This window comes from Asterias amurensis, chromosome 13 (genome assembly GCF_032118995.1).
Source record: "Asterias amurensis chromosome 13, ASM3211899v1".
In the NCBI taxonomy this organism is placed as follows: Eukaryota; Metazoa; Echinodermata; class Asteroidea; order Forcipulatida; family Asteriidae; genus Asterias; species Asterias amurensis.
In genome coordinates, this window is record NC_092660.1 from 16,078,473 (window position 1) to 16,104,148 (window position 25,676).

Below are 25,676 nucleotides of genomic sequence, written 5' to 3' on the forward strand. Positions count from 1 at the left end.
CATCCTTTCATACTGACCATCCTTTGTCCTCATACTCATATTGGGGTTCGTAGCATAGTGCCCCTACTACAGCCACGATCTTTGGTTCATAGCCAGCTTGGTCAAATTTCATAGAGCTGCTCAGCACAAACCTTTACTTGGCAAAACAAGTCTTCCTTGATAAAAGAGAATTAGGCCTACCAACAAAATTTCAACGTGGTTTTCAGGAAAGGCAAGCAACAGCTGACTACGTAACAAGCAATATGCAACTGTGGTCGGTAAGCCTGTTTTTATCAAGGCAGAAATGTAATGCTAAACAAATTGTTGTGCCTAGCAGCTCTATGAAATTGGGCCCAGTGGTTTTTCAAATAGAAACTTTGATTGGCTATAATGTTCCCGTTTTTATGGATCCTTCCCTTAATCCATTCCCCCTATTGTAGGAAACGTATTTTTTTCCGCCTTGGAAGAAGGTCCAGTTTGGATCAAAAGCTAGAAGGCCATCTACCCACACATTGTTGCACGAAGCATTTATATGTAATTCTACACGCCATTTCATTTTGTTTATCTTTTTTTTTACAAACAATGATGATTGTTTATTTTGCTCATGCAGTTATTTTGATATACATATTAGACAACTTTCATTTTATAGGGCAACGAAAGCGTTCTTTCAATTATACACATATATTTGTTTTTTGTAAAATTTATTATTTTTAAATACAAGTAAAATAGTGGATAAAATGATTTATGTTATGTGAATAACATCGTTAAATAACTAGTTTACAATTGGCGCCTCATACGACACAACGTGCAGACAACATGCAGCTTTAGATTTCGCATCCAAGACGTCGACTGACACGTGACTACATCTTGCTGTGGCTTTGCGCATGCGTCAAGTCGTCACCAACGTTGTCTGCACGAGTTGAGGACCCCAACACTGTGGTTTTGACGTACGTTCGGAAATACCACAGCCGTGCTGGACGTGAACGTAGCCTTTATAAAGGCGCACGCGGCACCTAGACGTCACTCGTGCCACTCAAGAAAAGAGACCAGCGAGAGTAGCGACGCAGCGAAGCGCCTTGAATAAAGGCTAACGTTCGACGTGAACGAAGTCCGCGTTCACTTAAATCTAAAGGTCCCTATTACTGATGATAATAATATGACAGCAGCTTCTACTGCAGGGTTATATGTGTGTAGCTGAAGCATATTTCTCATCCCCATAATTTACTTTCAGTGTTACCCGCCGCACACACATGTTTAACTACGGCCATTCGGTGGTTTCAGGGACTTATACAACAAACAACGGCAATTAGATTTCAAAAAACGATCGAAAAACAGTGTATGTTATAGGTCCCATTTCATTGCACACTTTTAAAGATTGAAGAAAACAAAAATCTTGATTTCTTCTTTGTTTTACTTTTCTGAAAATATATGAAACGTTGTTAATTCTCCATTTATCTTAAAATTAAAGCGACATAGGTGACAATCATTCGCATATAATGATATGTTTTTAGGTGAAGTCATTGTCCGTATTGGACATTTTACTGTTTCTCCTAAATGCAATGCCCCGGGAGTTGATGTCCTTAATATCATGTAACTAAATGGGGGCTCAGTTCCCAGGCTGGTGTATTCTAATATTTGTTTTTATATATTTTTTGTATGGTATTTAGCCTTGCTCAAGGCAGTCGCATTATTCGCTCCGAAAAGACGCAGCTGTAAACCCACCCGCCGTATACCCTGTGCATGGTGTGTGCGATCACACCGAATGACCCACCCGTATACACACTGTCACATCGCACGAATACTGTTCACACAAGTCATCGCACTCGTACATCACTAACCGCATGCGGAGGCCGTCAGGCCGACAGCCTTGTCGGGTCTGTATCTTCCCGTTTTAATGTGTTGTATTGAAAAAAATTCCAATAGTGGACGAAACGGGGGGGGGGGGGCTCTAGGATATGCTAGTATGCAGCTCATGAATATGTATATCGTTCGTCAGACCTATCAGACAACACAGGATGTGAGGCTAATGAATTATTCATTTTGACGTCCAATCACGCACTTCCCTTATCACGACCTTTGGACCCTATCATGCGTCCGTGGTGGTGGTGTGTGAGGTAAACATGTCTCGTCTTTCGCGGGCATTATGGTAATGAGCTGACCGTGGGAACTCTTCGCTTATTATAGTAATGAGGTCAGTGGCTTCAACACAGATCCTACAAGGCTGTCGGCCTGACGGCCTCCGCATGCGGATAGTGTACGGGGGCATCGTGTCGTGCGATGTTACGCACAGTGAATACGGGTGGGTTTTACGCAAAGTGAATACGGGTGGGTTTTTATACAGCGGCGGTCTTTTTTCGGAGTGAATAATTCGACTGCCTTGAGCAAGGCTATATGGTATTATGATTATGATTATTAAGTAGGGTTTGAAACTGTGCATGGTGGAGATAAGATATAGAAGAGTTTGCGGCAACACCACGTAATAACAATCTCTAAATTAGAGATTGTTATTACGTGGTGTTACCGCAAACTCTTCTATATGTTATGATTATTACTATTTATCTTTCGGGAGATTGGCCTGGGGAAAAAATAAAATTGTCCGGGCACACACAATTTGCACAGTTTAGTAAGCGTTAGGGTGAAACCCCTTAATAAGTGGATTCATCTAATTAGCCTTTATTGGTTCCCGGGTCGTCCTGTTGGACTTTCACATTACATCCAAGCAGCAAAGAAAAACAAAGCAAAAATTACGACCCTTTTTCCACAGATTCGCGATGGTCGTTACAGCTGGTCACCGCTGCTGGGCAAATTCTGTGGACATACGCCACCCGCCGATATGACCCTTTCCAGCAACCAGGCCTACCTACGCTTCGAAACGGACGGTTCTGTCGAATATTCAGGGTTTACTTTGATCTATACCTCAGTGGAACGTAAGTTGCCTTTATTGTTTTATGTGAAATGGTCTTTAAAGGACATAATGGTAATTATCAATGTCACTTTATTTCTGGAAATTCAAAATACAGTGTGCCCTATATACGTTAGCCCATGGCATGCTTTGTTTATAGGTTGCCTTCGGATTGGTAGCTTTTTGCTATAGAAGGAGTTTGCTTTGAACACAATATGGTCGGGATCGTGAAACAAGTTTAACATAATATATAGACACACTGGAACTTGTTCGGCCTTCTGTTTTACTCTGTGGACTACAAAATCCGCAATTTGGTGGAGTACAGTTTCGACGCGGGCACGTTATCACGACAAAGAGTCGGAAAAGGAGCTCAGCAAAATTAATGCAAAAGACCAAAGAAGAAATACATAACATACTGAACAAAAATGTTGATCCTGTTTCTTTTGATCGTGACTAAAAAATATCCCATTACCACAATGTAAGAAGAGAACTGAGGATGGCAAACCCCATCTAAACATGTGTAAAAATGCGGTAACGTTGCGCAACAATGGGGGGGGGGGGGGGTCACATCGCCCTCAGACCTACCCTGGGTCGCTATTTGCAGGGCAGCTCTGATACAACGATGTTCATTTGGTATCATTTTCGCCAGCCCACATAAGTTATACAATAGAGCAGGAACAAGAAAATTAGGTCAAATTAATTTAAAGTCACCTGGAAGTAGTAACTTGTCAAAATACAGCTTTTGTCACTAAAATATGTGCTTTGATGAGTGGAATATGAATAAATATTAACTAATGTTTTACAAAATTAGTTTCCATGTTATTTACAAACTTTATAATAAGCCCGACCCGAGAGGGCGCTGTTCGTGACGTAAATCGAGGCGGGATGAGTCGCATGCAGTACCAACACAACATAGTGACGCTTGGCGCAAGCTAAAAACATGCCCTCAAAGTTGAAACAATACCTGATTTTTTTTTCTTCACGTTAAGCAAATGCTCCTTTAGGTTCGTGACGGTTTTCAGGTACCTTCTTCGACTTCACCACTAGCTGGACAAATTGTTGGGATGGCGTTATGTTGTAGAAAATAACTTTCTCTTCATGTCAAAACGTGTAGTGTATTCCGAATTCTCGAAGCACGACGGCTCGAAGTGTTTGCTGCACAGCGCTGGAAAAGACGTCGGACCGGACCACTTTGCAAACTGATCCCATCTTTAGTCGTTTTGCTGCATCCAGCAGCAATACACCTGGTCGACATTGTCGTAAAAATGCAAGAAAAACCTTTTCGAAATGTGAAACTCACGACTAGGACTTGAATGTACTTGCACGTACGTGTGTTCGATGTTCGATCGAGGCAAAGTCTGCCTCGATTGACGTCACAAAAGGGTTAGGCGGAGTCACCCCACACAACTTTATTAAACATATAAATTGTTAAAAACAAATATTAAAACAAATAATTTATTGTTCAGAAACATATACTCTACTGTTAAAAAAAAAAAAAAAGCATAAGACATATCCCCACAACGTCGGCATGCTTGTGAGTTTACTTTGTAACTGAGGCTGTATGAAAATATCCATGTTGCTAAGGCTTTCCTCACCGTAGCAGAGCTGTATCCACCAATTATAACAACGGCCTATATGTTTTAGAACCATGTTCAGGTGGGATGTTCGGCATGGACTGCACACAGGCTTGTCACTGCGCTACCGACACGTTCTGTGATCGAATAACAGGTCGATGCGATAGTAGGCAATGTGCACAAGGATATACTGGGGATAACTGTCAAGGTAAGATACACATTGACAATCATTACAACCGCTAGTGTGATCTCTAACATTGTTTCTATGTTGAGTTAAGTTATGTCTCCCCCATTGCCATACATTCTCTTTAAACCTTCAGTGTCTCCTTTGGTTTGATTGAAAATGGCGTTTCGAGGCCGAGCGGTCTTGTTCACCGAACCCGAAATCTCACGTTTTCAGCAGCACACTAGTGCATTTAAAGGAAGCATTACAAAATTGTTTTTGCTAACAAAACAGTTGCTGGCAGTGTAAGCACTTTATGAAATCCACCTTATACATAAACTGAAAAACCTGTGTCAGTTTGTTATCGATCGGCCAACTGGGTCACGAGAAAAAAAATACGATTACACATTTTTCATGATATTGATGCAAAAAAATAAATGAATAAAAGTTTAACGAGCGATAAACTCTAAACGCAAAGTAAAATTATTTATTTCTCATTAAATATGGCATTTCAGGCAGAATTATTTTAAGGGATGTTGTCTACTATTATCATCAAACCGTGTAAGTTTGATGTAAATCTGTGATCTTCACGATTTTGTTTTCTTTCAATTCTGTAACGTTCCTTTAAACAAGTTTTTTTACAATGTCTTCGAAAAAGGAAAGGGGAAGGTAGTGCATCCTTCACTAACAGCAAGGCTCCTAGTGGATGATACCCACGCCTACATCATTTACCTCTTTTCAGCCAGGTGGCAAATTTTGGTTGATTTTGGTCGACAGCACAAACTTAGTTTAGTGTTTAGCCCTAAAACGTTGCAGTGTCCGCCTGGCCCTGTGATTTTGGCGATTTCTTAAAATGATAGCAAAATAATAATAACATGATAGTAATACATACATCATAAAGGTATATCTTTAATGTTTTGTTTGATACACATTTTGTGTAACATTTTGTCTCACATGTTCAAATCCGAAGGATTATCATTGGCAGCTTATCTTTAACTTTATTATCTTTATTATCTTATTATCTTTTAATACCTTTGGCAGCTATACAATCAACAATGGTAACGTTTAACATTGAAGAGTTTCTAGAAAACAGTTATTTATTTGAATGTGTTTTGCTTTTCCATTTCAAGGTTAAATTAATATCTTACGATTTAAGCATTCTTGTAGCTTTGCAGGGTCTGGAGAAATATGAAAAACTATGTAAACCTGCGGTACAAACCATTAAATGGGTATCTCCTTAAAAGTATACTGTTCGAAACGTCGAGACCCAACCGGCTCTTTTCAGAGCCAACACTCACTCCAAAGAGATTTACATGTGGCTGTACCTGCAAGTTTACTTTTTATATTATTTTTTTAAAATTTATTCCTATGTGTGTTTTCTTCAACAGGACAGTGTCTTCACTTGGACTACGGACCATCATGCAATACGACTTGCACAGTATTAGGTATGTTGTTTTCATCTAGGTTTAATGAGCAAGCTTCCCATAATTCATTATTCCTCACTTTGATCCACTTATGACAATCACATTTTAATCAAATTTGTTTCAACAATTTTTTTTTGTTCTTCTTCAAAAATTTAGGTATCCAAATGTTAATGTTAAACTCGAGCGAAATGGTATAATTTGCCCGAACTGTAACATGTTGTTCGCGTAATAAGCTTGTGGTTGGTGTTGTGACCAAAACAATAAAGCCAGGCCAGCGTCTCTATTTGCATTACGAGTGTATGTGAGGTGTGGTCTCCCAAGCCTTTTGTATCCATGTTTTTTTTTTTTTTTTTTTTTTCAATTCTTGAGCACTTTCAATGCGAAGCAAGTGCTTCATTGTCTGATCTTACACATTACACAATAGAGTTTTTACCAATAATTGATTTCAGCTCCCAACATGATGCCACAACGTCTCAATGTGTCTTCTAATTCTGCTGACGATTCATTCACTCACACATTATCATGGGAACCGGTAATGTGCCCATCAAAAGGCTTCAGTATAGTGAACTACGTGTACATGTTTGAGGTACTTGGTGGTCATGACAGCGACGTTGAACCAGTTGCAGTGGAGGGTACATCGGTCAACCTTAACTTGTCTCTTTGCACAAAATATCAAATCAAAGTTGCTGCACAAACGAGTAAAGGCATCGGGAATTACAGTGAAGAATCCTACACGACTAAATCAATGGGTAAACCTCTTAAATAAGTCCGTTCGACATATTGTTACAATTATGTTGTGTGTCTTGTTTATTGTGAGTTTAAGTTTGCATTTAACCATAGTTTCAGTCTAAATGTAGCTGCCACAATGGCTGGCATTGTCCTCTTCTCCATTGTGCTGAAAGTCAGTTAAAAATGATTCACAAACAGGTGGTCGCCTGGGAATACGGCAGCGACAAAATGCGGGGATGAAACGTGTAATATGCAAATACTTAAAATAAAATATTAGCGTTCAGCAGTAAACATAATTATTTCTACAATAAGCAAATTGCAAGGATCTGTCACTGAAGAGTTACTGTGACGCGTATTATATCAGGGCGTAAAGAAGTTCAACTTAACAGTCCATATGAGGTAAATTGAAAAGTATGTTAAAACAATTTAAGCCTTATGATAAAATTTATTCGAATAAAACGTAAAACCCTAAACCGCACACACAACCAAGTGTGTATACACCTGCAATCGTGGACCTCCTACATTGTCCCTCTTTTGTTTGTACGCTAACTTCTTTTTTTTTGCAACAGCACCCGTTGGTTTTGTACACGTTTTCCAACCACAGACCTTTACCGAACCGATGACCATTGTCCACTTTTGTTTTAGGTCCCCGGTTAAAATATGTATCACCCACACACGCAAATCAACTGTTTTTGTAAATGTTTATTCAAAGTTCCAGATGCTGTTACAGACTTGATCATCGGTCGCATACGACATGATCAATTACGCGTATATTGGATAGCCCCTGGTACCGACCGTGACAATCCTTGCTCTGCCACTGACTACCTGGTGACCTATGAACTCATCAATCTGGAGCAGTGTCAGGAAGGTGATTATTCCGGTGGTTCAGTTATTACTACAGATACAACCATCACTGTCGAGGGTCTTCATCCATACTCTACATACAGGATCAATGTCACATCCAGAAATGAAGCAGGTGATGGACCCATGGAATACATCTCAGAAAATACAACTGAGAGAAGTGAGTACAATTGATTGACGCTTTTTTGGATGTAGCCGTACTGTTAACCTATCTATTCCACCTGTCTCGAAGTGAGGAAGACTCTAGTGTTGGAAAAATGGGCGCAATTTGTGTTTACTCCTACAGTGTTATCTTTGCCTTTCGACCAGGTCTCGGGATTGCACCTACATTCAAAAGCAGTAGAGTGACGTCCAGTAGCATCAACGTCACCTGGAACCCCATCCCATGTGGTAGCAGAGGAGTTCGTATCCTTGGTTATAGAGTGGAGTTGTCTCGGGAAGGGCGGAGCCGAGCCGGTCAGTCTCGGGATGTGCAACACCCATCAGTATCTGCACAGTTTGACCGATTATCCCCATGCACATATTACAGAATCAATGTCATTACTTTAAGTAGAGGTGGAGAAACATCGTTTTACCGTGGAGAAAAAACTGGAACAATAGGTACGTGTTGGTAGAAATTAAAGTAATTTTAAACAATGTTTAAAACAATATTCAATTAAAGGGTACTTTTTGTAGGACAAAAAACACAATGTCCACAGATTTACACCAAACTTACACAGTTTGAAGATAATGATAGTAGAAAGCTTCCCTGAAAATATTACGTGCTGAGGTGCTGTAGTTTTGGGGAAATGAGTAAAACAATGTAATGAAAATAATTTTCGTCTCATGAGACGAAAATTATGAGCATGTAAAAACGTATTTTCATGACATTGTTTTACTCATTTCTCAAAAACTACAGCACCTCAGTAATTAATATTTGAAGGTAAGCTTTCCACTATCATTACCTTTAAACCCGGTAAGTTTTATGTAAATCTGTGGACATTTTGAAAAAGTACCCAAATCCTTTAAGGGTATAGTGAATACATTTAATAAAAAAAAAAATAAAAAAAATAAAAAAACCTCCGTACCTGTAGGCGGTCATTGTTTTGTATTTTTGTTTCGCTAAAACCCCATTTATTGGTCATTTTCTCATATCCAGTAATAACAGTCCATTCGTTTTGCATTACCATTCCATATAGCTCCAGATGCTGTTACTGGCTTGACAATCAGTCGAATACGCCATGATCAACTGCGAGTATCATGGACATCACCTGGTACAAGCCCTGGCAATCCATGCCTCGCTGCTGACTACCTGGTGACCTATGAACTCATCAATCTGGAGCAATGTCAGGAGGTTGACCATGCCGGTGTTTCATCACTGAACACTTCCGACACTTCAGTCATTATAGAAGGATTGAAAGCATACTCTACATATAAGATCAATGTTACATCGAGAAATGAAGCTGGACACGGAATTCAGATAACTAAGTCAAAAATTACCGGTGAAAAAAGTGTTTGTCTGAGTTGATGCATTTAGCAGTACATGATTGTTTATTTACGTAAAAGGTGGTTATATCTTTTTCAATATGGAATAAATTATTGATTATCGAGACGGCAATTAAACATATATACCATGAAGATTTCCAAGTAAGAGTTTAGATCTTTGTGGATCACAGTCTGGCAGGTGTACGATTTAAAACTAATTTGGGGATTTGGTTGAACGTTATCCATCCCATGTGAGCCATGAATCTCTATTCAGAAACAAAGAACTGTGTTTTATTAACCCAAATTGTGTCTTGATATCTGCCACACGCGGCATTTGTCTGAACGAACACATGTGGTCACAAAAAAAAGAGTTTGATGTTTGAAACTACGATCAACTATTGCCTTAAAATATTTCATTCAGGCCCTCAAGCTGCGCCTACGTTTAATAGAAGTGAAGTGACTGCCAGTAGCATCGGCATCACCTGGAACCCTATCCCTTGCGGTAGCAGAGGAGGCAGCATCACAGGCTACAGAGCAGAGTTGTATATAACAGGACACGCCCAACATCAACAACAGGTGGATGTAAGAGGCACGTCTGTACGGTTTGTCAACTTGTCTCCATGTACATCCTACACCATTGTAGTAACTACACTCGGAACAGGCATAGGCACATCATTTGAGCGAGAAGAGACCACAACAACTATCGGTATGTACATAACCTATAAACTTTACCGATTGAATCTAAAACAAAGCTAAAAAAAAAAAAAAAAAAAAAATACAAGAAGCACTAAGAAATAAAGCTTCAGAAATCGGCGCGGATATGGCCAACCGAGACACGTTTTTGACCATTAGTGATTTTTTTGCATGTCGAGTCTGATTCGAAAAATATTCACCACTGACAAAAACGTAGTAGACTGTTCTGATAAAGGTAACTCAACGAGTGACAACAAGTAATGGTGCTTGATTGTTTTATGGGAACTGCTTTACATGACCCGACAATGTTCAATCCCGTCTTTGGTCTCTTCACACGTCCTTCTTTATACACTAGCTCCAGGAAGAGTGACCGTCCTACGAGCAAACCCAACCTCAGACGCAACCCAGATACATGTTACTTGGCAAAACCCAACTGCCAACAACTGCCCAGTTTGTAATTACACCGTAGAATATCAACTCACCAATAGGTTTGTATTTTATGATCTAGAAAAATAAAACAATAAACTAAATTCTTATAAAAAAAAAAAAAAAAACACCGTTTATTATTATTATGCATATGTGTTATGTTCTTTATCTCAGATGGATATAGCGTGTTTAAGGACTTCAAAGTTGGCACAAGCAAACTTCATTGACTGAAAGTACTTGTGTTTGTGTTCGGTGATATTGTATCGTCAGGTGTTATTTGCCTGTAATGCAATTTTGAATCATGTTTGTGCAATATGGTCGGCCAACCTATATTTGAACGAGTAATTGCTTAATATACGTCAGACGGCTTAAACTCGTCACCATTTACTTTGTTTTTTTGCAGTTACGGACGCAAGTTGCTTAAACATTTTGCATGGTCGATCGAACATTATCTTCCTTCTGGAAAAATATAAACATGACCCAATTGTTATCTTGTTTGTACTGATTTTTTGTAAAAGGGACCAGTGTGACAGTGAAGTAACCCAGAATCGTGAGCAGTGGCTCAGCGGCGCTCAGTCAACAACAACAACAACCATAACTGGATTATACCCTCACTCTACGTATCGTGTGTACGTCACGCCTTCTAACAGTGCAGGGGCAGGGGAAGAGGCATCAGTGACAGTCATCACTAATATTACCGGTAAGTTTTTAATACTGGTTTGTATTTGGGTTAAAGGTGCACGTTGCCTTGGATCGGGCGAGTTGGTCTATGAAAAGCATCCTAAACCGTTTGTTATGAAATGTGTTTTGTTTGGTGCAGGAAACAATCAGACCACTGTATATTTCCAATCGGTATGTTCTTTTAGAAAGGACATGTTGCCCGTGAAACAATTAATTACCTAATCATTACAGTGTTTATGATATATTTAATAGTCCACTGACTTCTCTGTTTTTGTATTTTACTTTTGTTTTCACTTTAGCACCATCCGGTGCTCCTAGTGATTTGAAGTCTATCGATGTTACCAACCAAACCATGGCGTTCTCCTGGAAACAACCAGCGTGTGGTCAGCGTAATGGCATCATAACCCAGTATCATTACATACTCGTCGGAAGTGAAGAGGAAGTACTCAACGAAGATACAACCTCTGGTACAGGGATAGAGTTCACTGGCCTCGTTCCCTTTACGTCATACACACTGTCAGTATCTGCCGAGAATCAGTTTGGTTCAGGACCCAATGCCTCGAATACAGCTCAAACAGAAGAAGGAAGTAAGTAGTTAGGCTTACGAAAATATATATATATCATCATTGTGTTTCAACAATTAAGTTCACATCCAATAAACAATTTAAATTAAAGATAATACAATTAATTGAAGTGACCAGCAAATGAGTGTCGGCAAGCAATTGTTTGTATCCAATAAGTGTATTAATTATTAGCTTTTACGCAAAGACACAGATAGCGACCATGTGAAACAATTAATCTATAATTAATACATTTTGAATTTTGTGCTAAATTTGTTGTAACTTCTTGTAATATAAAGACAAAAAAACTTTACATTCAACCAGACAAACACCCCGACAATTAAACAATGATCTGCGAAAACGTGGATACAACCAAACTGCCTTCAAACAAATGAAGGTCACCAATTTTCACGCTTTTAAATTAATATTATTGGTAAACAAATTTGCACATCTTACAGTTCCTCTGCCCCCAAGCAAAGTAACTTTTCCAGTTACGAGGAGCGACAGGATCACCGTAGCGTGGAATGCTCCTAGTCCTCCTCATGGCATCATCATTAGCTACGAGATCCGCTATTGGAAGACAAGGTCAGGGAACCAGACATCAACAGTGAGAATCACTAAGCAGCTTGCTAGTCAGGGCCAGACGAAGAAGATCTCGAATTTGGAAGGGAGTCATAAATACTCAGTACAGGTAGTTACGTTTACATCAGCGGTGTCACCCCTGTACACGATCTTTCCTGGATGATTCAGTTGAATACATTTTAATAGTTGCATTTTTTTTCTTCATCTTTTTCCTTCCATTTTTCCGATTGTAAGGCGAAGTTTTTCGGAGCTTCAGTAATTACTTGCGAATCTGACTTATTTTAGTAATTTACAACACATTGACATCATGACGTACTGAGCCTAAAAAGGTCGCCTTACCGAGCCTCATCCATGAAGTCGTATAGAGAGGACATCGTGACAACCAAGTCAACCTTGGGTTTTAATACTTTCAGAACGAAACGACTTTGCGAGATAAATCAAGCCTTTATTTGTTTCAGCTCGACTGTGCATGATTATTGTGTGTATTAAGCGTACAGCCAACAGCAGATATATCGATTATTTCAGAGAGATCCTTAAGAGTCAGTTCAGGTAAATAATTGACATAGTTGCTCACGGTCAAAAAATGAATTTTTTTTATACTTTGTGGGTGGAAGGGCCTTGGGGTGCAAGTAAACAAAATTGCATTTTCAATTCTATATATAGCCCGTTGCCATGGTAACGGCTCATTTTGTTTTTTGGCCATTTTAGGCCGATTTTGGGGTCTGAAAAACTAGTTTTTAGCTCATATTTACAACTCCACCCCACCAAAATGCAAAATTATTTCAAAAAAACTTTTATATCACTACAAAGTATCATTGGCCTTCCTTGAGAAAAAATATTATTGCTTTAAATATCACCCTTGTGCTATTTTTGCATCATGCATTACAGTATGTTTTTAGAACTTGCAAAATCGACATTTTTACCCTATTTTTGGACCCCAAAATGTCAACTTGCCAGGGGTCTCAGAAAATTTTCCTTCGGCTGTGATTAGGGCTAACATTGGTCTTTCCATATCTGGTGTCAAAAACTTGGGCAATTGTATCCTGTTGTGACAGTACTGCCTCAAAACTATACTTTTTTCCCAAAAACGTGAAAAATGCCTTTTTAAGGGTCTTTTCACATAATATCGACATACGTGTCCATGGTAAAAAAAAAGGAATATTTTTCTTATACTTTGTGGATGGTAGGGACTTGGGGTCCAAATAAACAGCATTTACATTTCAAATCATAATATAACACGTTGCCATGGTAACAGTTCATTTGTGTTTAGGCCACTTTAGGGTCTGAAAAACTGTTTTTTTAGTTAATATTTACAACTCCACCCCACCAAAAAACAAAAATATTTCATAAAACCTTTTACATCACTACAAAGTATCATCCTTGGTTTTACAAAAAAATATTGCTATAAGTTTTACCCTTGTGCCATTTTTAGAACGTGCATTAGAATATGTTTTTTTGAACTTGCAAAATCAACATTTTTACCATATTTTTTGCCCTCAAAATTTCATTTTTTTCAGGGGTCTCAGAATATTTTCCTTTCGGGTTTGATCAGGGCCAAAATTTGTCTTTTTATTTCTGGTAAGAAAAACTCGGGCAATTGTATCCTGATGTAACAGAACTGTCTCAAAAATAAACCCTTTTCCCCAAAAACATAGAGAAATGCATTTTGAAATATTTGCTTCATTTTGAATTTATAAAATTAAGAAGTTAGTAATAATTCCATCAATCTGGCAGCTTTTCATAAGCACTCTCTAGGCTTAGTGCATAACCAAACATTGATCAGGACTTGTTGATGACCTAAATCTTAGAATTTGCCCCGCCCCGGCCCCGGCCCCGGCCCAATCATATTTCTTGACATTGCATAAAAAAAAAAAAAGTTTTGTGAACAGCGCCTCTTTTTTGAAAGTCACATTTTTTAATTCCCCTTGCACATAAAGACAGTTTGTATTGTCTTAATTGTTTATTGGTTCTCAGAATATTTCCCTTTTGGTTGTGATTGGGCTATCATTATGGTTTGCATGTCTGCGGGGGAGAAACACTTTCGTTTATTGTATCCTGTTGTGACACTTCTGCCTCAAACATGGTAATTTTTCCAAAAACAATAAAAATGCATTTTGAAGTTATCCCTTAGTTTGAATTGATGAAAAACAAAAACGAGCATGCCTGTTAAAAAAATATGGCACCGTTTCCATGCTCTTTAGGTAACATATAAAAAGTTTATAACCATGCTTTGTCACTGAGAGTTCTTGTTTTGTCATGACTACTTTACCTAGTTGTACAGGTATGATTCACATTGCAAGAAGAGAAGTAGTGCGATGAGCATTCTTTACTATTCTTGTCTATACATGGCCTTATAACAGTCTTCTTGGTCCCCTGCCCGCTACCAAACTAAACATTTTCATCCCTATCAGAACAAAGAGGCTCTAACAGTGAGCAAGTACTGTGTCCAAAGTATCTAAATGGCCATTCACCTTCTTTGGCCTTCTGTAAGCAGTTCCCCCAGCCATGGTGGGGTTCCTTTCAATTGTACTGTTGCAAACAATAAAAGAGTTGGTTTATTTAACGTGATAAACAATTCAGCAGGTAATGTTTGACAATGTTTTTTGTTGATCGTTCTCAGAGACATATATAATAATTATGAACTAGTAAGATAGTGAATGGAAAAAAATAATCAAACTAGCCTGAATAAACTTTTGTCACTGCAAATGCATCTTACTTATTTATGTTGAGCAGGTGCAAGTATTTACAACTTCTTTCAATGTTGTTTCATTAAAGGAACACGTTGCCTTGGATCGGTCGAGTTGGTCTTTGAAAAGCGTTTGTAAACGTTTATTACAAAATGCATATGATTAGAAATATATTTTAAAAGTAGAATATAATGATCCACACAAGTATCACTCAAAAACATCTTTCTAACCATGCATTTTATAACAAGCGGTTACAAACGCATTTCAAAGACCAACTTGACCGATCCCAGGCAACGTGTTCCTTTTAAATGATCTCTTACGCTCATCTTGCAAATCGTTAGTATCATTGTTTTTAATAAGATCTTGGCAAACTTTTCCAACACTTTTAAGCGGGCTTTTTAATTTCCCACATTTGTGTTGGACATGATTGGATGCTCCAAACCATCTGCCGCAAGCACAGAAACTACATTGTTTATGATCTCTATCTCTATGAAAAGTTTTACATTTGGTAGCAGGCAGGGACCAAGGTGAGTAGGCCCTGTATTAAAGACAACCTGTAAAGAATGCTCATCGCACTCTACTTGCAATGGGAATCATACCTGTACAATAGGTAAAGTAGCCAAATCAAGAACTCTCAGTGGCAAAGCATTGGTTATGGTTTGGTTGGATACCATTATGTTTAAATAAAAACTTTGTATTCATTACTCAAAGGGCATGGAAACAGTGCCAGATTTTTAACAAGCATGCATTGTTTTTGGAAAAATTACTATACTTAAGGCATGATCAGTCACAACAAGATACAATAAACACAGTGTTTCTACCCAGAAGACATGAAAACACCAATAACAACCGAAAGGGAACACTTTCAAAAAAAGAGGCGCTATTCACAAAACATTGTTTTATGCAATGTCAAGAAATATGATTGGGGCTGGGCCGGGCAAACTCTCAAATTAAGGTCATTAACAGTTCCTGATCAATGTTGGGTAATCCACTAAGCCTATAGAGTGCTTAGGAAAAGCTGCAAGATTGATATAATTATTACTTTTTAATGTTAGAAATTCAATATGAAGAAAAAACAATTCAAAATGCATTGTTCTGTTTGGGGAAAAAAAGTCTATTTTTGAGACAGCACTGTTAACATCAGGATACACTTGCCCAAGTTGTTCTTACCAGAAATAAAAAGACAAATTTTGGCCCTGATCAAACCCGAAAGGAAAATATTCTGAGACCCCTGAAAAAATGAAATTTTGAGGGCAAAAAATATGGTAAAAATGTTGATTTTGCAAGTTCAAAAAAACATATTCTAATGCACGTTCTAAAAAAAGCACAAGGGTAAAATTTATATCAATATTTTTTGGTCTCAAGTAAAGCCAAGGATGATACTTTGTATAGTGATGTAAAAGGTTTTATGAAATATTTTTGTTTTTTGGTGGGGTGGAGTTGTAAATATTAACTAAAAAAAACAGTTTTTCAGACCCCAAAATCGGCCTAAAGTGGCCTAAACACAAATGAACTGTTACCATGGCAACGTGTTATATTATGATTTGAAGTGTAAATGCTGTTTATTTGGACCCCAAGTCCCTGCCATCCACAAAGTATAAGAACAATATTCCTTTTTTTTTTACCGTGGACACGTATGACGATATTATGTGAAAAGACCCTTAAAAAGGCATTTTTCACGTTTTGGGGAAAAAAGTATAGATTTGAGGCAGTACTGTCACAACAGGATACAATTGCCCAAGTTTTTGACACCAGATATGGAAAGACCAATGTTGGCCCTAATCACAGCCGAAAGTAAAATTTTCTGAGACCCCTGGCAAGTTGACATTTTGGGGTCCAAAAATAGGTTAAAAATTTCGATTTTGCAAGTTCCAAAAACATACTGTAATGCATGATGCAAAAACAGCACAAGGGTGATATTTAAAGCAATAATTTTTTTTCTCAAGGAAGGCCAAGGATGATACTTTATAGAGATATAAAATGTTTTTTGAAATAATTTTGCATTTTGGTGGGGTGGAGTTGTAAATATGAGCTAAAAACCAGTTTTTCAGACCCCAAAATCGGCCTAAAATGGCCAAAAAACAAAATGAGCCGTAACCATGGCAACGGGCTATATATAGAATTGAAAATGCAATTTTGTTTACTTGCACCCCAAGGCCCTTCCACCCACAAAGTATAAAAAAAAATCATTTTTTTGACCGTGAGCAACTATGTCAATTATTTACCTGAACTGACTCTTAACAGTCAGAATTATCGAATCTTTGAATAAAATGGTTAGAAAAATAAAAGTTGACGGAAAAGTTTGTCTTTAAAACAACATTCACCAAATTAATAATCACAACCAAAATCGGGCCTGTAGTATTTATAACGATAGTGGTAGTAACCCCCTCCATGATATTTTGTTAAAACATACATTTTGACAAATCTCTTTTAGATCCGAGCTGAGACAAGTGTAGGACATGGTCCATGGAGTGACATTGCAACAGTTACAACCGATCCCGGAGGTAATAATATTTTGTTATTAAAATAATTAAATAAGGTCTCATTATTATTTATCTTGCAACACAGTAAGTTTCCCAACGTGAACACTTTACGTTACACTTTGTCCACATCAAGGCAACAGGGTGTTCTTTAAAGACACTGTACACTGTACACTATTGGTAATTGTCAAAGACCAGTCTTCTCAATTTTCGTTGAAGTTGCGAGATAATAATGAAAGGAAAAACACCATTGTCACATGAAGTTGTGCGCTTTCAGATGCTTGTAACCAAGTAAGTTTTCATGCTAATAATTATTTTGAGAAATTACCAATAGTGTCCACTGCTTTTAAAAACATATAAAATCCAAACGTATACCGCCGTAGAAAGGCGCTAATGCAAACACACAAGGACACAGGCAATCGGTTTACTAACATTAGTTTTTATGCATCTTCTCTCTCTTCTGTAGTGAACGCAGTAACTCAGATACCGCCCATCACCAGACAGAGCAGTCTTCTGATTATCGTTGTCTGTGTGGTCATTGCTGCTGCTGTGGTAGTAGTTGGTGTAATATGTTACACCCGAAGACGTCGTAAACGAAGAAGACGGAATACTCTGCAGCATCCATTGGTTAATGCTGGCCAGGAACTTGTGAGTAAAAACCTGTCAATGTTTCCAATGTTTTAAATGTCCCTCTCCACTCTTCAAAAGACAGATCGGAGTTAATAAAACATCTTTCTTTGGATGTCTTTTGCGAGCTTGAAGAAAGTCTTCTCGAAATATAATTATTGTAACGTACTGCCAGGGTCCTTCTACGCAGACAGAAAAACATACGATCTCAAATTCCGTTCAACATGAAACACACTGATTTATTTAATACTTCGAGAAGGACAACTTATTCAATGCTCACTCACTGAACTCAACATTTGGTCTGTCTACACAACTTTATCACTTACAATACATTGCTAGAAAGGGCGCCAAAACAACGCACCCGGTCAGCGCACCTGGATAATCTCTAACAATTATGTTATACAATGTTATACATTATCGATAGTTCGTCCAATCACTAAACAGTTCATCAAGAGTTCAAGCCAGCTGCATCGGGAGCGTTGTCCTCCAAGATCCGGCGGGGCCACTCCAACGCACCGGCGGGGCGTACAGTTTCAGTTCGTTACATTTTGTTCCTTCAAAATATTATTTCGTTCCCTCGAATGAGCAACGCATTAAGTTGTTCTTTTCGGGTGAACGAACGATTTGAAATGTTTTTTTTTTTTACTTTCACGTGTAAGGTTTCCATTTGCAACCACTTACTGTTTAGCTGACATTTATTTTACTACACAATTACAAGGTAGTATGTGTAGTACCTTGTTTACACAGTCTCTATAGCTTGCAAAATGTCCTTTGATAACCAATAAAACCACCGTAACAAGCTGCTTATGATTTCTTGTAATATTTTACAATAGGTTCTTTATGAGAATACCTTACCACGCGAGGAGAAACCCAGTGCACTATCCCAAAGGCATGTCTCTCTTGTACAGGAGTCAGTCTATGAACCCGTGGGCCCCGGTTCATCTGTACGTAGAGATGCACGACCAGCACCACCACCAGAACCACAACCCACATACGAAGATGTTGGTTTGCCCATATGGGCTAATCCATGGAGTGTCATGTGGGATGATTTGATGGTAGGAAATAAAGTACTTGGGAAGGGACACTTTGGTGAAGTAGGTGATGGTGTTATAAGAGTAAAAGGAGATTTGTGCAGGGCTGCGATCAAAAAGCTCAAAGGTATGTCTTTGTTCACTTTTCATAGTGACAATCACTATCAAAGATAAGTAGTTTTTACATACACAACATAAAAAACAATTTAACCTTGATGATGACAAACAATATATCTCTGTGTCTGCAATGTTTTCCTTTACTGTGGCAGTTTGTGTATGAGCTACTTCCCTTTTTATATCTTTTGGGAATATCCCCTTCTTGTTTGTTGTCGTACGGTTTAAATTTTGCTTGGGTTTGCATAGACAATGTCAATCCAACTAGGGACTTTTTTGAAAGTAATTTTACGGTGTAAACCGAGAGATGTCATCTCTATGCTCCTTCAGTATCTCCGATGTTTTGACTTGAGAAACGGTAAATTTATTTCAGAAAATGCAACTTCAGCTGACAGACAACATTTCTTAGAAGAACTGAAAACTATGACTCTTCACGGAAGTCATCCTAATCTCGTCAAGATTCTAGGCGCTTGTCAACATGAAGGTAAATACACACTCAATCCATCTTGAGGAACCGGTCTTTCATAATATAGGTTTTCTCGGTCAAATTCGGCAAATGAACAGTCAATTTCATTTCCATCCATGTGTTCGAATTAAAGCTGTTTTGATGTTCCGGTTGTTACTGCGTTTCACATTCAGAACTCGACCATGCGTTCGAAAAAAAATCGAATGACCCTTTTCAGTAGCATTCGATTCCGAGCGAAATCGAATAGCTTGGTTGTTAAAATGGCTGCTTATTTGCCGAATTTGACCGAGAAAACCTATATCAACTAACTCTAATATTATATTATGTTCCCTGTCTTAAAAAAAAAAAAAAAAAAAAAATAAAATAAAATCGCTCTGGTTGACTCTTCAACCATGGCCAGTATTTGTCTTCAGTGATAGGACAAAGTACATTATCCTTGTCATTTGTGTTATGAATAAATGATTCAATGTATTTTCATTTTGAAATTACAATTTGATAAAAAGGTGCGTTCTTATGAACAAGAATACCTCAGCAATGGAATTGTAATAAGCGTTTGACAAAATAAACTTATTGTATTCATTTGTTGCTCTCAATATTTGTTGTACATAGCTGTGTATACTTCAGCAATATATTTGTAGTAAGCGTTTGACAAAATAAACTTATTGTATTCATGTGTTGTTCTCAATATTTGTTCAAGGTATATTATACGTAGCTATGGAGTACTTATCCAACGGTGACCTCCGTTGCTACCTGAGGAAGGCTCGATCCATGGAGGATGAAGGTCAAGCATCGCTCTCTCCTCAGAAGCTGCTCCGGTTTGCTCTGGATGTGGCTAAAGGAATGCAACACCTGGCTGCACATGGGGCAAGTATACAGTTTCAATTGTCTGCAAAAAGGGTGTTAAGTCTGTCTTAACAAGTTCCATAAACAGTCAATATCATCGGAGCAAAAACAACGGTAAAGACGGGAAAATAACACAAAACAAGCCGTGATGTTTCTTCTGCACACAAATCAAACTAATTCGTCAAACTACGACTGTAATAATCTCAGTTTGGAGCATTAGGTTCAAGTATTTTCAATGAGGATTTCTTATGGAATACCTCTTTGACAATTTTTTTTATTAAATAGGTAATAAATAAACCTCAAACCCGCCGCCAAGCTCAGTCTTTTTTTTTTCTTTTTTTTTTTAATGGCATTTTAGGGACTCACTTGTTTGAATATAATGTTATTTCAACTCGGCCTCATATGTAATCTCACTATTTGTATGTGTGGTGTTGCAAGGCTGGTTTATAATGCGCTATATAAATGTATAACAAATTGTTTTATTATGTTGTCCCTTCCTTGTAAATGCAAACTACGTTAAACGGTCATGTTTAGACCTTTAGAATAATTGATCATTATATTCCATTGTACAGGTGATACATCGTGATTTGGCTGCAAGGAACATTCTCCTCGATGATAATCTGGTTGCCAAAGTTTCTGACTTCGGTTTGTCACGTGGAGAAGACGTTTACGTACAGACTTCCAAGGTACTAAACTTTACATTCACATACAAAGACTGCACTAAGGACCTACACACATGTGGCAGTCGAACCAACCAAAGTTTACTACCTCCTTTCAAATGCAAAACACTATCAACTCATCAGACTTGCTGTGAAGGGACTGTGAAGTAAAAAAATTATTCATAAAGTATTTTTATAAATGATTTATCTCCGTATGAGGTTTTTGTCATCTCTTGGTAAATATTGTACTTTTTGCAGACTCGTGTCCCTACTCGCTGGTTGTCCCTGGAATCACTGACCCACCAGACGTACACCTCAATGAGTGATGTGTAAGAAACTTTTTTCTTGACCAAATCATCAACACAACATTAATGTTTTTATGGAAACCATTCGAATTATGTCAATGTGCTTGTTTCACTGTGTTCGATAATGTATACTCATTTGAGGTTTTTCTCATCTCCCTCTCTGGTTTTTTGTTCACTCTCTTCACAGACAGAAGAGTGATGCGTAAACAAACTTTGTAAAAACAAAGTACAACCGCACAGTAGTGTGAACCGATCGATTAACGTTATCTATCAATGTTGCTTGTACGTGTGGTTGATTTTTTTTAAGTGGAAATTGTTTACTGAACCAAGTGACTAGTTATATTATTAATATTGATGCGATATGTTTTACACATTAGGTGGTCCTTCGGAATCCTGCTGTGGGAGATAGCCACACTCGGTAAGATTCATACCACTTTTAGTAATAGCCTGTAATATTGAACTAAATATTCCACATATAGTTTAACCACGTTGTGATTATTGTTTGCATACCAAGGTGGGACACCGTACCCTGGTATCAAGACTCAGTTCCTGACATATAGATTGCAGAATGGATACCGTATGCCTAAACCAGGCAATTCTGATGCAAAAATGTAAGAGAATTTCATTATTTTTTGTTTTAAAAAGAAGACCCGAAAGAGGGATATTGAAATCATACATGTAACATAGGAAATCATCGGATGATACCAAGTGTGATGGAAGTCTTTATCAATCTTGAAAGTTTGTTGTTAGGACTAAGACACATTGTAGTATGAAGACCCTAAAGGGACACCAATTAAATGGTAAAACAAAATGTCCAATTCATCTCGTTACCTCGAGTATTATGAAATTATTTCCCAAAAAGTTGTATGTCGATCATTTTCGGTATTTCGATTTGAACATGAATCACATTTCACATTATGGCCAAGGGTTTTAAATTATGCTTGTCGGTTAACTTGATTAATTCAACAGTTATAATTTGATGTTGAAGTGCTGGCAGGATAATCCAGATGATCGACCATCCTTCAAGAAACTTGTTTCTGTCCTTAAAAAAATGGCAGACAGCAACGCGGATCAGGTAAGACTAAAGTTGAAGAACTGAATGTTGTTGAATTAAGTTGATTTAGTTGCTCTGCTCATCGGGTATACAAAAAAAAAAAAAAAAAAAAAACAACAAATTAAGATTCATTGATAAGTTGGGGAGGTAGTGCTTTCTGCTCTACCGGCTAGGCTTTTGAAGAAGGATACCTAAACATACACCCGATAGACTGTACAGGGGGTGACCCTGATTCAGCAACAGGAGTAGGTGGCGACAGCGCCAGGCCTGGAAAAATAGTTGATTGTAGCCCAATTCTTGAAGCGGCCTCCGAGCCTTGTGTGTCAGACGACTTGCATTACAAACAATTTAAAATAAAACAAATCTCTATATATATAATATGCATATATTTTGGATTTAAAACAACGACCCTTCGTATTATCTAGCGGATATAATACAGAAACGGACGCGCCCGTTAACGAGGTCTTAACAATTCGAAAATACTTCAATACTGCGTCAAGGCTATCTTTAGACAATTGATTGCAAATGCTTCATTTCGTATAGCTTATTCATAGAGATGAACTGTAAAGCTTTGTTTATTTATTTACAGATCTACATCCGTCTTTTACCGAGTTCGAACAAGTATTTGTACGAGAATATACACCCGGAGTTCGACGACAACTAATTGATTTGTTCAAGTCGTATGGGCATCGTTTGACACCCGAACCGATATTTTTTCCCAAACGCCCAATACACCCGACATTGTGAAGGAAAGGATATCGTAACATTAATTTTGCTTCTGCAAATCATTGTAACGCTTTAATCTCGCTACTTTTAAACGCGTTGGTGTAATTGGAAAAGCTGAATCGGAGTGCTATTTGTTAGCACATTTTATGTTTAACTCTCCAAAACGCCTTTGTACATTTACTCAGATAATTAATGACATACCATTTATAAAATGTTTTAATTGATTTTGTTTTTCTAGAAATAGTACCGTTTAATGGATGTTAGCCATACACAGTTGAGTGTTACCTTCCATCTTTTTACTTGATCTGTTTTTATTTGGAAAAAGGAAGTTTATTCTCTGAGGACACAACAAATCACAACAGTACATATTGAGTTGCCTTATTGGTATCAACTTCAAGTGCTTACTTTATTGAACCATGTCACACCACATTGGTTAATTATCAAATGGGGAAAAAGTAACTATTTAATAACAAACTTTATTTGACAATTATTTGAAGTTCGAACCCTGTTACAGTAATACTTTGGAGAAAAATTGAACACCGGTCCGCTTTGAAATATACACAGAATGCGAACAATGCTTTTTAAAACAATGTATCTTGTAATACTCGATTATTGTAAACTACACCTGTAAAATGTATGCTTGGGATTATTTGTATTGAAGTTTTTGATCGTTGTTTACTATCTTATCATATTGTAGTTTGTCGTCCCGTTTGTTTTTCAGTACGCGCTAGTTTTTGACTTGTTTGCGTGAGTTCGTTACTTTGTTAAATTATAATGTTATTAAGACAATGAAATGGGTGGAACGATGTGAAATCGTCAGGGTTGAGGTCGTGCGATAATGAACTTAGCCGAAGACGTGGTCTTTTAAATCGCACGGACACGACACTGCTAGGTTTTAAGCGAAAGTCCAAAGATAACTACTCTTTAATTTCCATTCTTAAATTACCCTCTTCGTAATAATGAGCGTTACAATTATTATTGTAACACCCCTTACAAATACTCTGCCTTTTCATTGGTTTAGAGCGCGTCACATGATATGTCTTAGTTTTACTAGACGGCGGCCGTGTGATAGTGCATCGTTTGCCGTGTTTTAGTCCGACGACTATCAAACGGCGTGCAGTACCCAAAACGTCTTTTTACCCACCTCGAACCCAATCAGTTGTGCATCTGTGTATCTGAAACGCGCGTACGAACGTTACGTGTACGAAGATGAAAGTCTGTTGGGGTGTAACAAAACAAATATTGACTGCTTTAACTCCTGCTATGGTTAAAACTACGATTCCCTCGGTGATCCCCGGACCGTTCGATTTTCCATCGGCTGCGCCTCGGGAAAAAAAAAAAACGTTCGGGGATCACCTCGGGAGTCGTAGTTTTAACCATAGCACTCGAAGCAGTCAATATGTGTATACTGCCAATTTGTAAAACCTCGGGATTTTCAAATTATATCACGCCTCTAGACTCTGTTTCGCCGAGGTTCAAAATGCACGCGACGCTCATAAAAATATGGTTTTAATGAAATAGACATGATTGCATATGCAATCATGTCCGCCGGACGGTTTTGCATATGCAATCGTGTCCGCCCGGACGCTGCTGCATAATATGCAATTGTGTCCGTCCGGACACATTTGCATAATATGCAATTGTGTCCGCCCCCGTGCAAAACCGTCCTTGCAGTAAATTAAACGCCCTTGGTCGACGGAACACGTTCGCCATTTTGTTTACAAGTTAATTCAGTGCATATCATGAATGGCATGGGAAATGCTCGGCCGTTGGGTATTCGCTGCAATCATAAAAATACGTGAATAACTATGCTGCATATACGTAGGTTCAGTACATGCACGCTCGCTTACGCGCGCACATACATGTAAAGTCATGTACATGTCCACCGAACGGTTTTTGCATAGCCCCGGACACGATTGCATTAAGCAAAAGTGCCCGGAGCGGACAGTATTGCATGGCGGACAAAATTGCATCTGACACCGACATGTAATTATTGCATGCATTTCTCATAAATTAACGTCAACCGTCAGCTCGTGCGCCACGCGTTTGTTTAAACACTTCTCACCATGTTGATGTCGCATTTTCGCACATAGCAATGTCATTTCCTCTCCAACCAATTATAGTAGATAAATTGTTATATGTCTTTATGAATCTTTATTGCAATGTTTATTAAAACACCAGCGTTTGTTTTAACAAAACTACCACAAAAACTCGGTCTGAAGTATGTACGTCAAAACAAGAAAGTTATAAATAACTATAGATCCATTTATCTTCGTAAAAAGATGCACCAATAACGTGAATGGGATGTAGTTCAAATTAATTTCAACAGTGGTCTGCTTGAATCAATAAATTAATAAGAAATTAACTATGTACATTTATAAGTGCTGATAAAAAACAATTGTGTTTTTGATATACACTTAATGAAGATTACATCAACTAGTGTGTGTTTATGTTCAATCTTGGATCAAGTAATATCCAACAAATGAAACTATACCCTAAATGTATTTATTTATCTTCCTTATGTTGATTGGCATTCCCTACATGTATTTTGTTTTACTCGTGAAATAATAGCTTGTTCGTATCACTGACAATAACATAATTAAATATAATTAAAGGAACGTTACATAATTGGTAAAAACAAAAATA

At 37.9% G+C, this 25,676-nt stretch overlaps 1 protein-coding gene across 1 annotated transcript in view; it reads left to right on the plus strand.

Annotated features, from left to right (window-relative positions):
- LOC139945881 (uncharacterized) overlaps nt 1–22,968 on the plus strand; it is a 50,934-nt gene extending 27,966 nt beyond the window's left edge. Inside the window, exons 16-32 of the mRNA XM_071943384.1 lie at nt 8,811–9,122; nt 9,518–9,802; nt 10,145–10,277; nt 10,734–10,915; nt 11,196–11,483; nt 11,915–12,147; nt 17,160–17,229; nt 17,672–17,853; nt 18,666–18,990; nt 19,351–19,461; nt 20,141–20,307; nt 20,859–20,972; nt 21,204–21,274; nt 21,628–21,668; nt 21,765–21,861; nt 22,220–22,325; nt 22,894–22,968. Of these exons, the coding sequence (XP_071799485.1) occupies nt 8,811–9,122; nt 9,518–9,802; nt 10,145–10,277; nt 10,734–10,915; nt 11,196–11,483; nt 11,915–12,147; nt 17,160–17,229; nt 17,672–17,853; nt 18,666–18,990; nt 19,351–19,461; nt 20,141–20,307; nt 20,859–20,972; nt 21,204–21,274; nt 21,628–21,668; nt 21,765–21,861; nt 22,220–22,325; nt 22,894–22,968 (2,792 nt within the window). The remainder of the gene's footprint in view (nt 1–8,810; nt 9,123–9,517; nt 9,803–10,144; nt 10,278–10,733; nt 10,916–11,195; nt 11,484–11,914; nt 12,148–17,159; nt 17,230–17,671; nt 17,854–18,665; nt 18,991–19,350; nt 19,462–20,140; nt 20,308–20,858; nt 20,973–21,203; nt 21,275–21,627; nt 21,669–21,764; nt 21,862–22,219; nt 22,326–22,893) is intronic.
- Nucleotides 22,969–25,676: the final 2,708 nt, after the last annotated feature.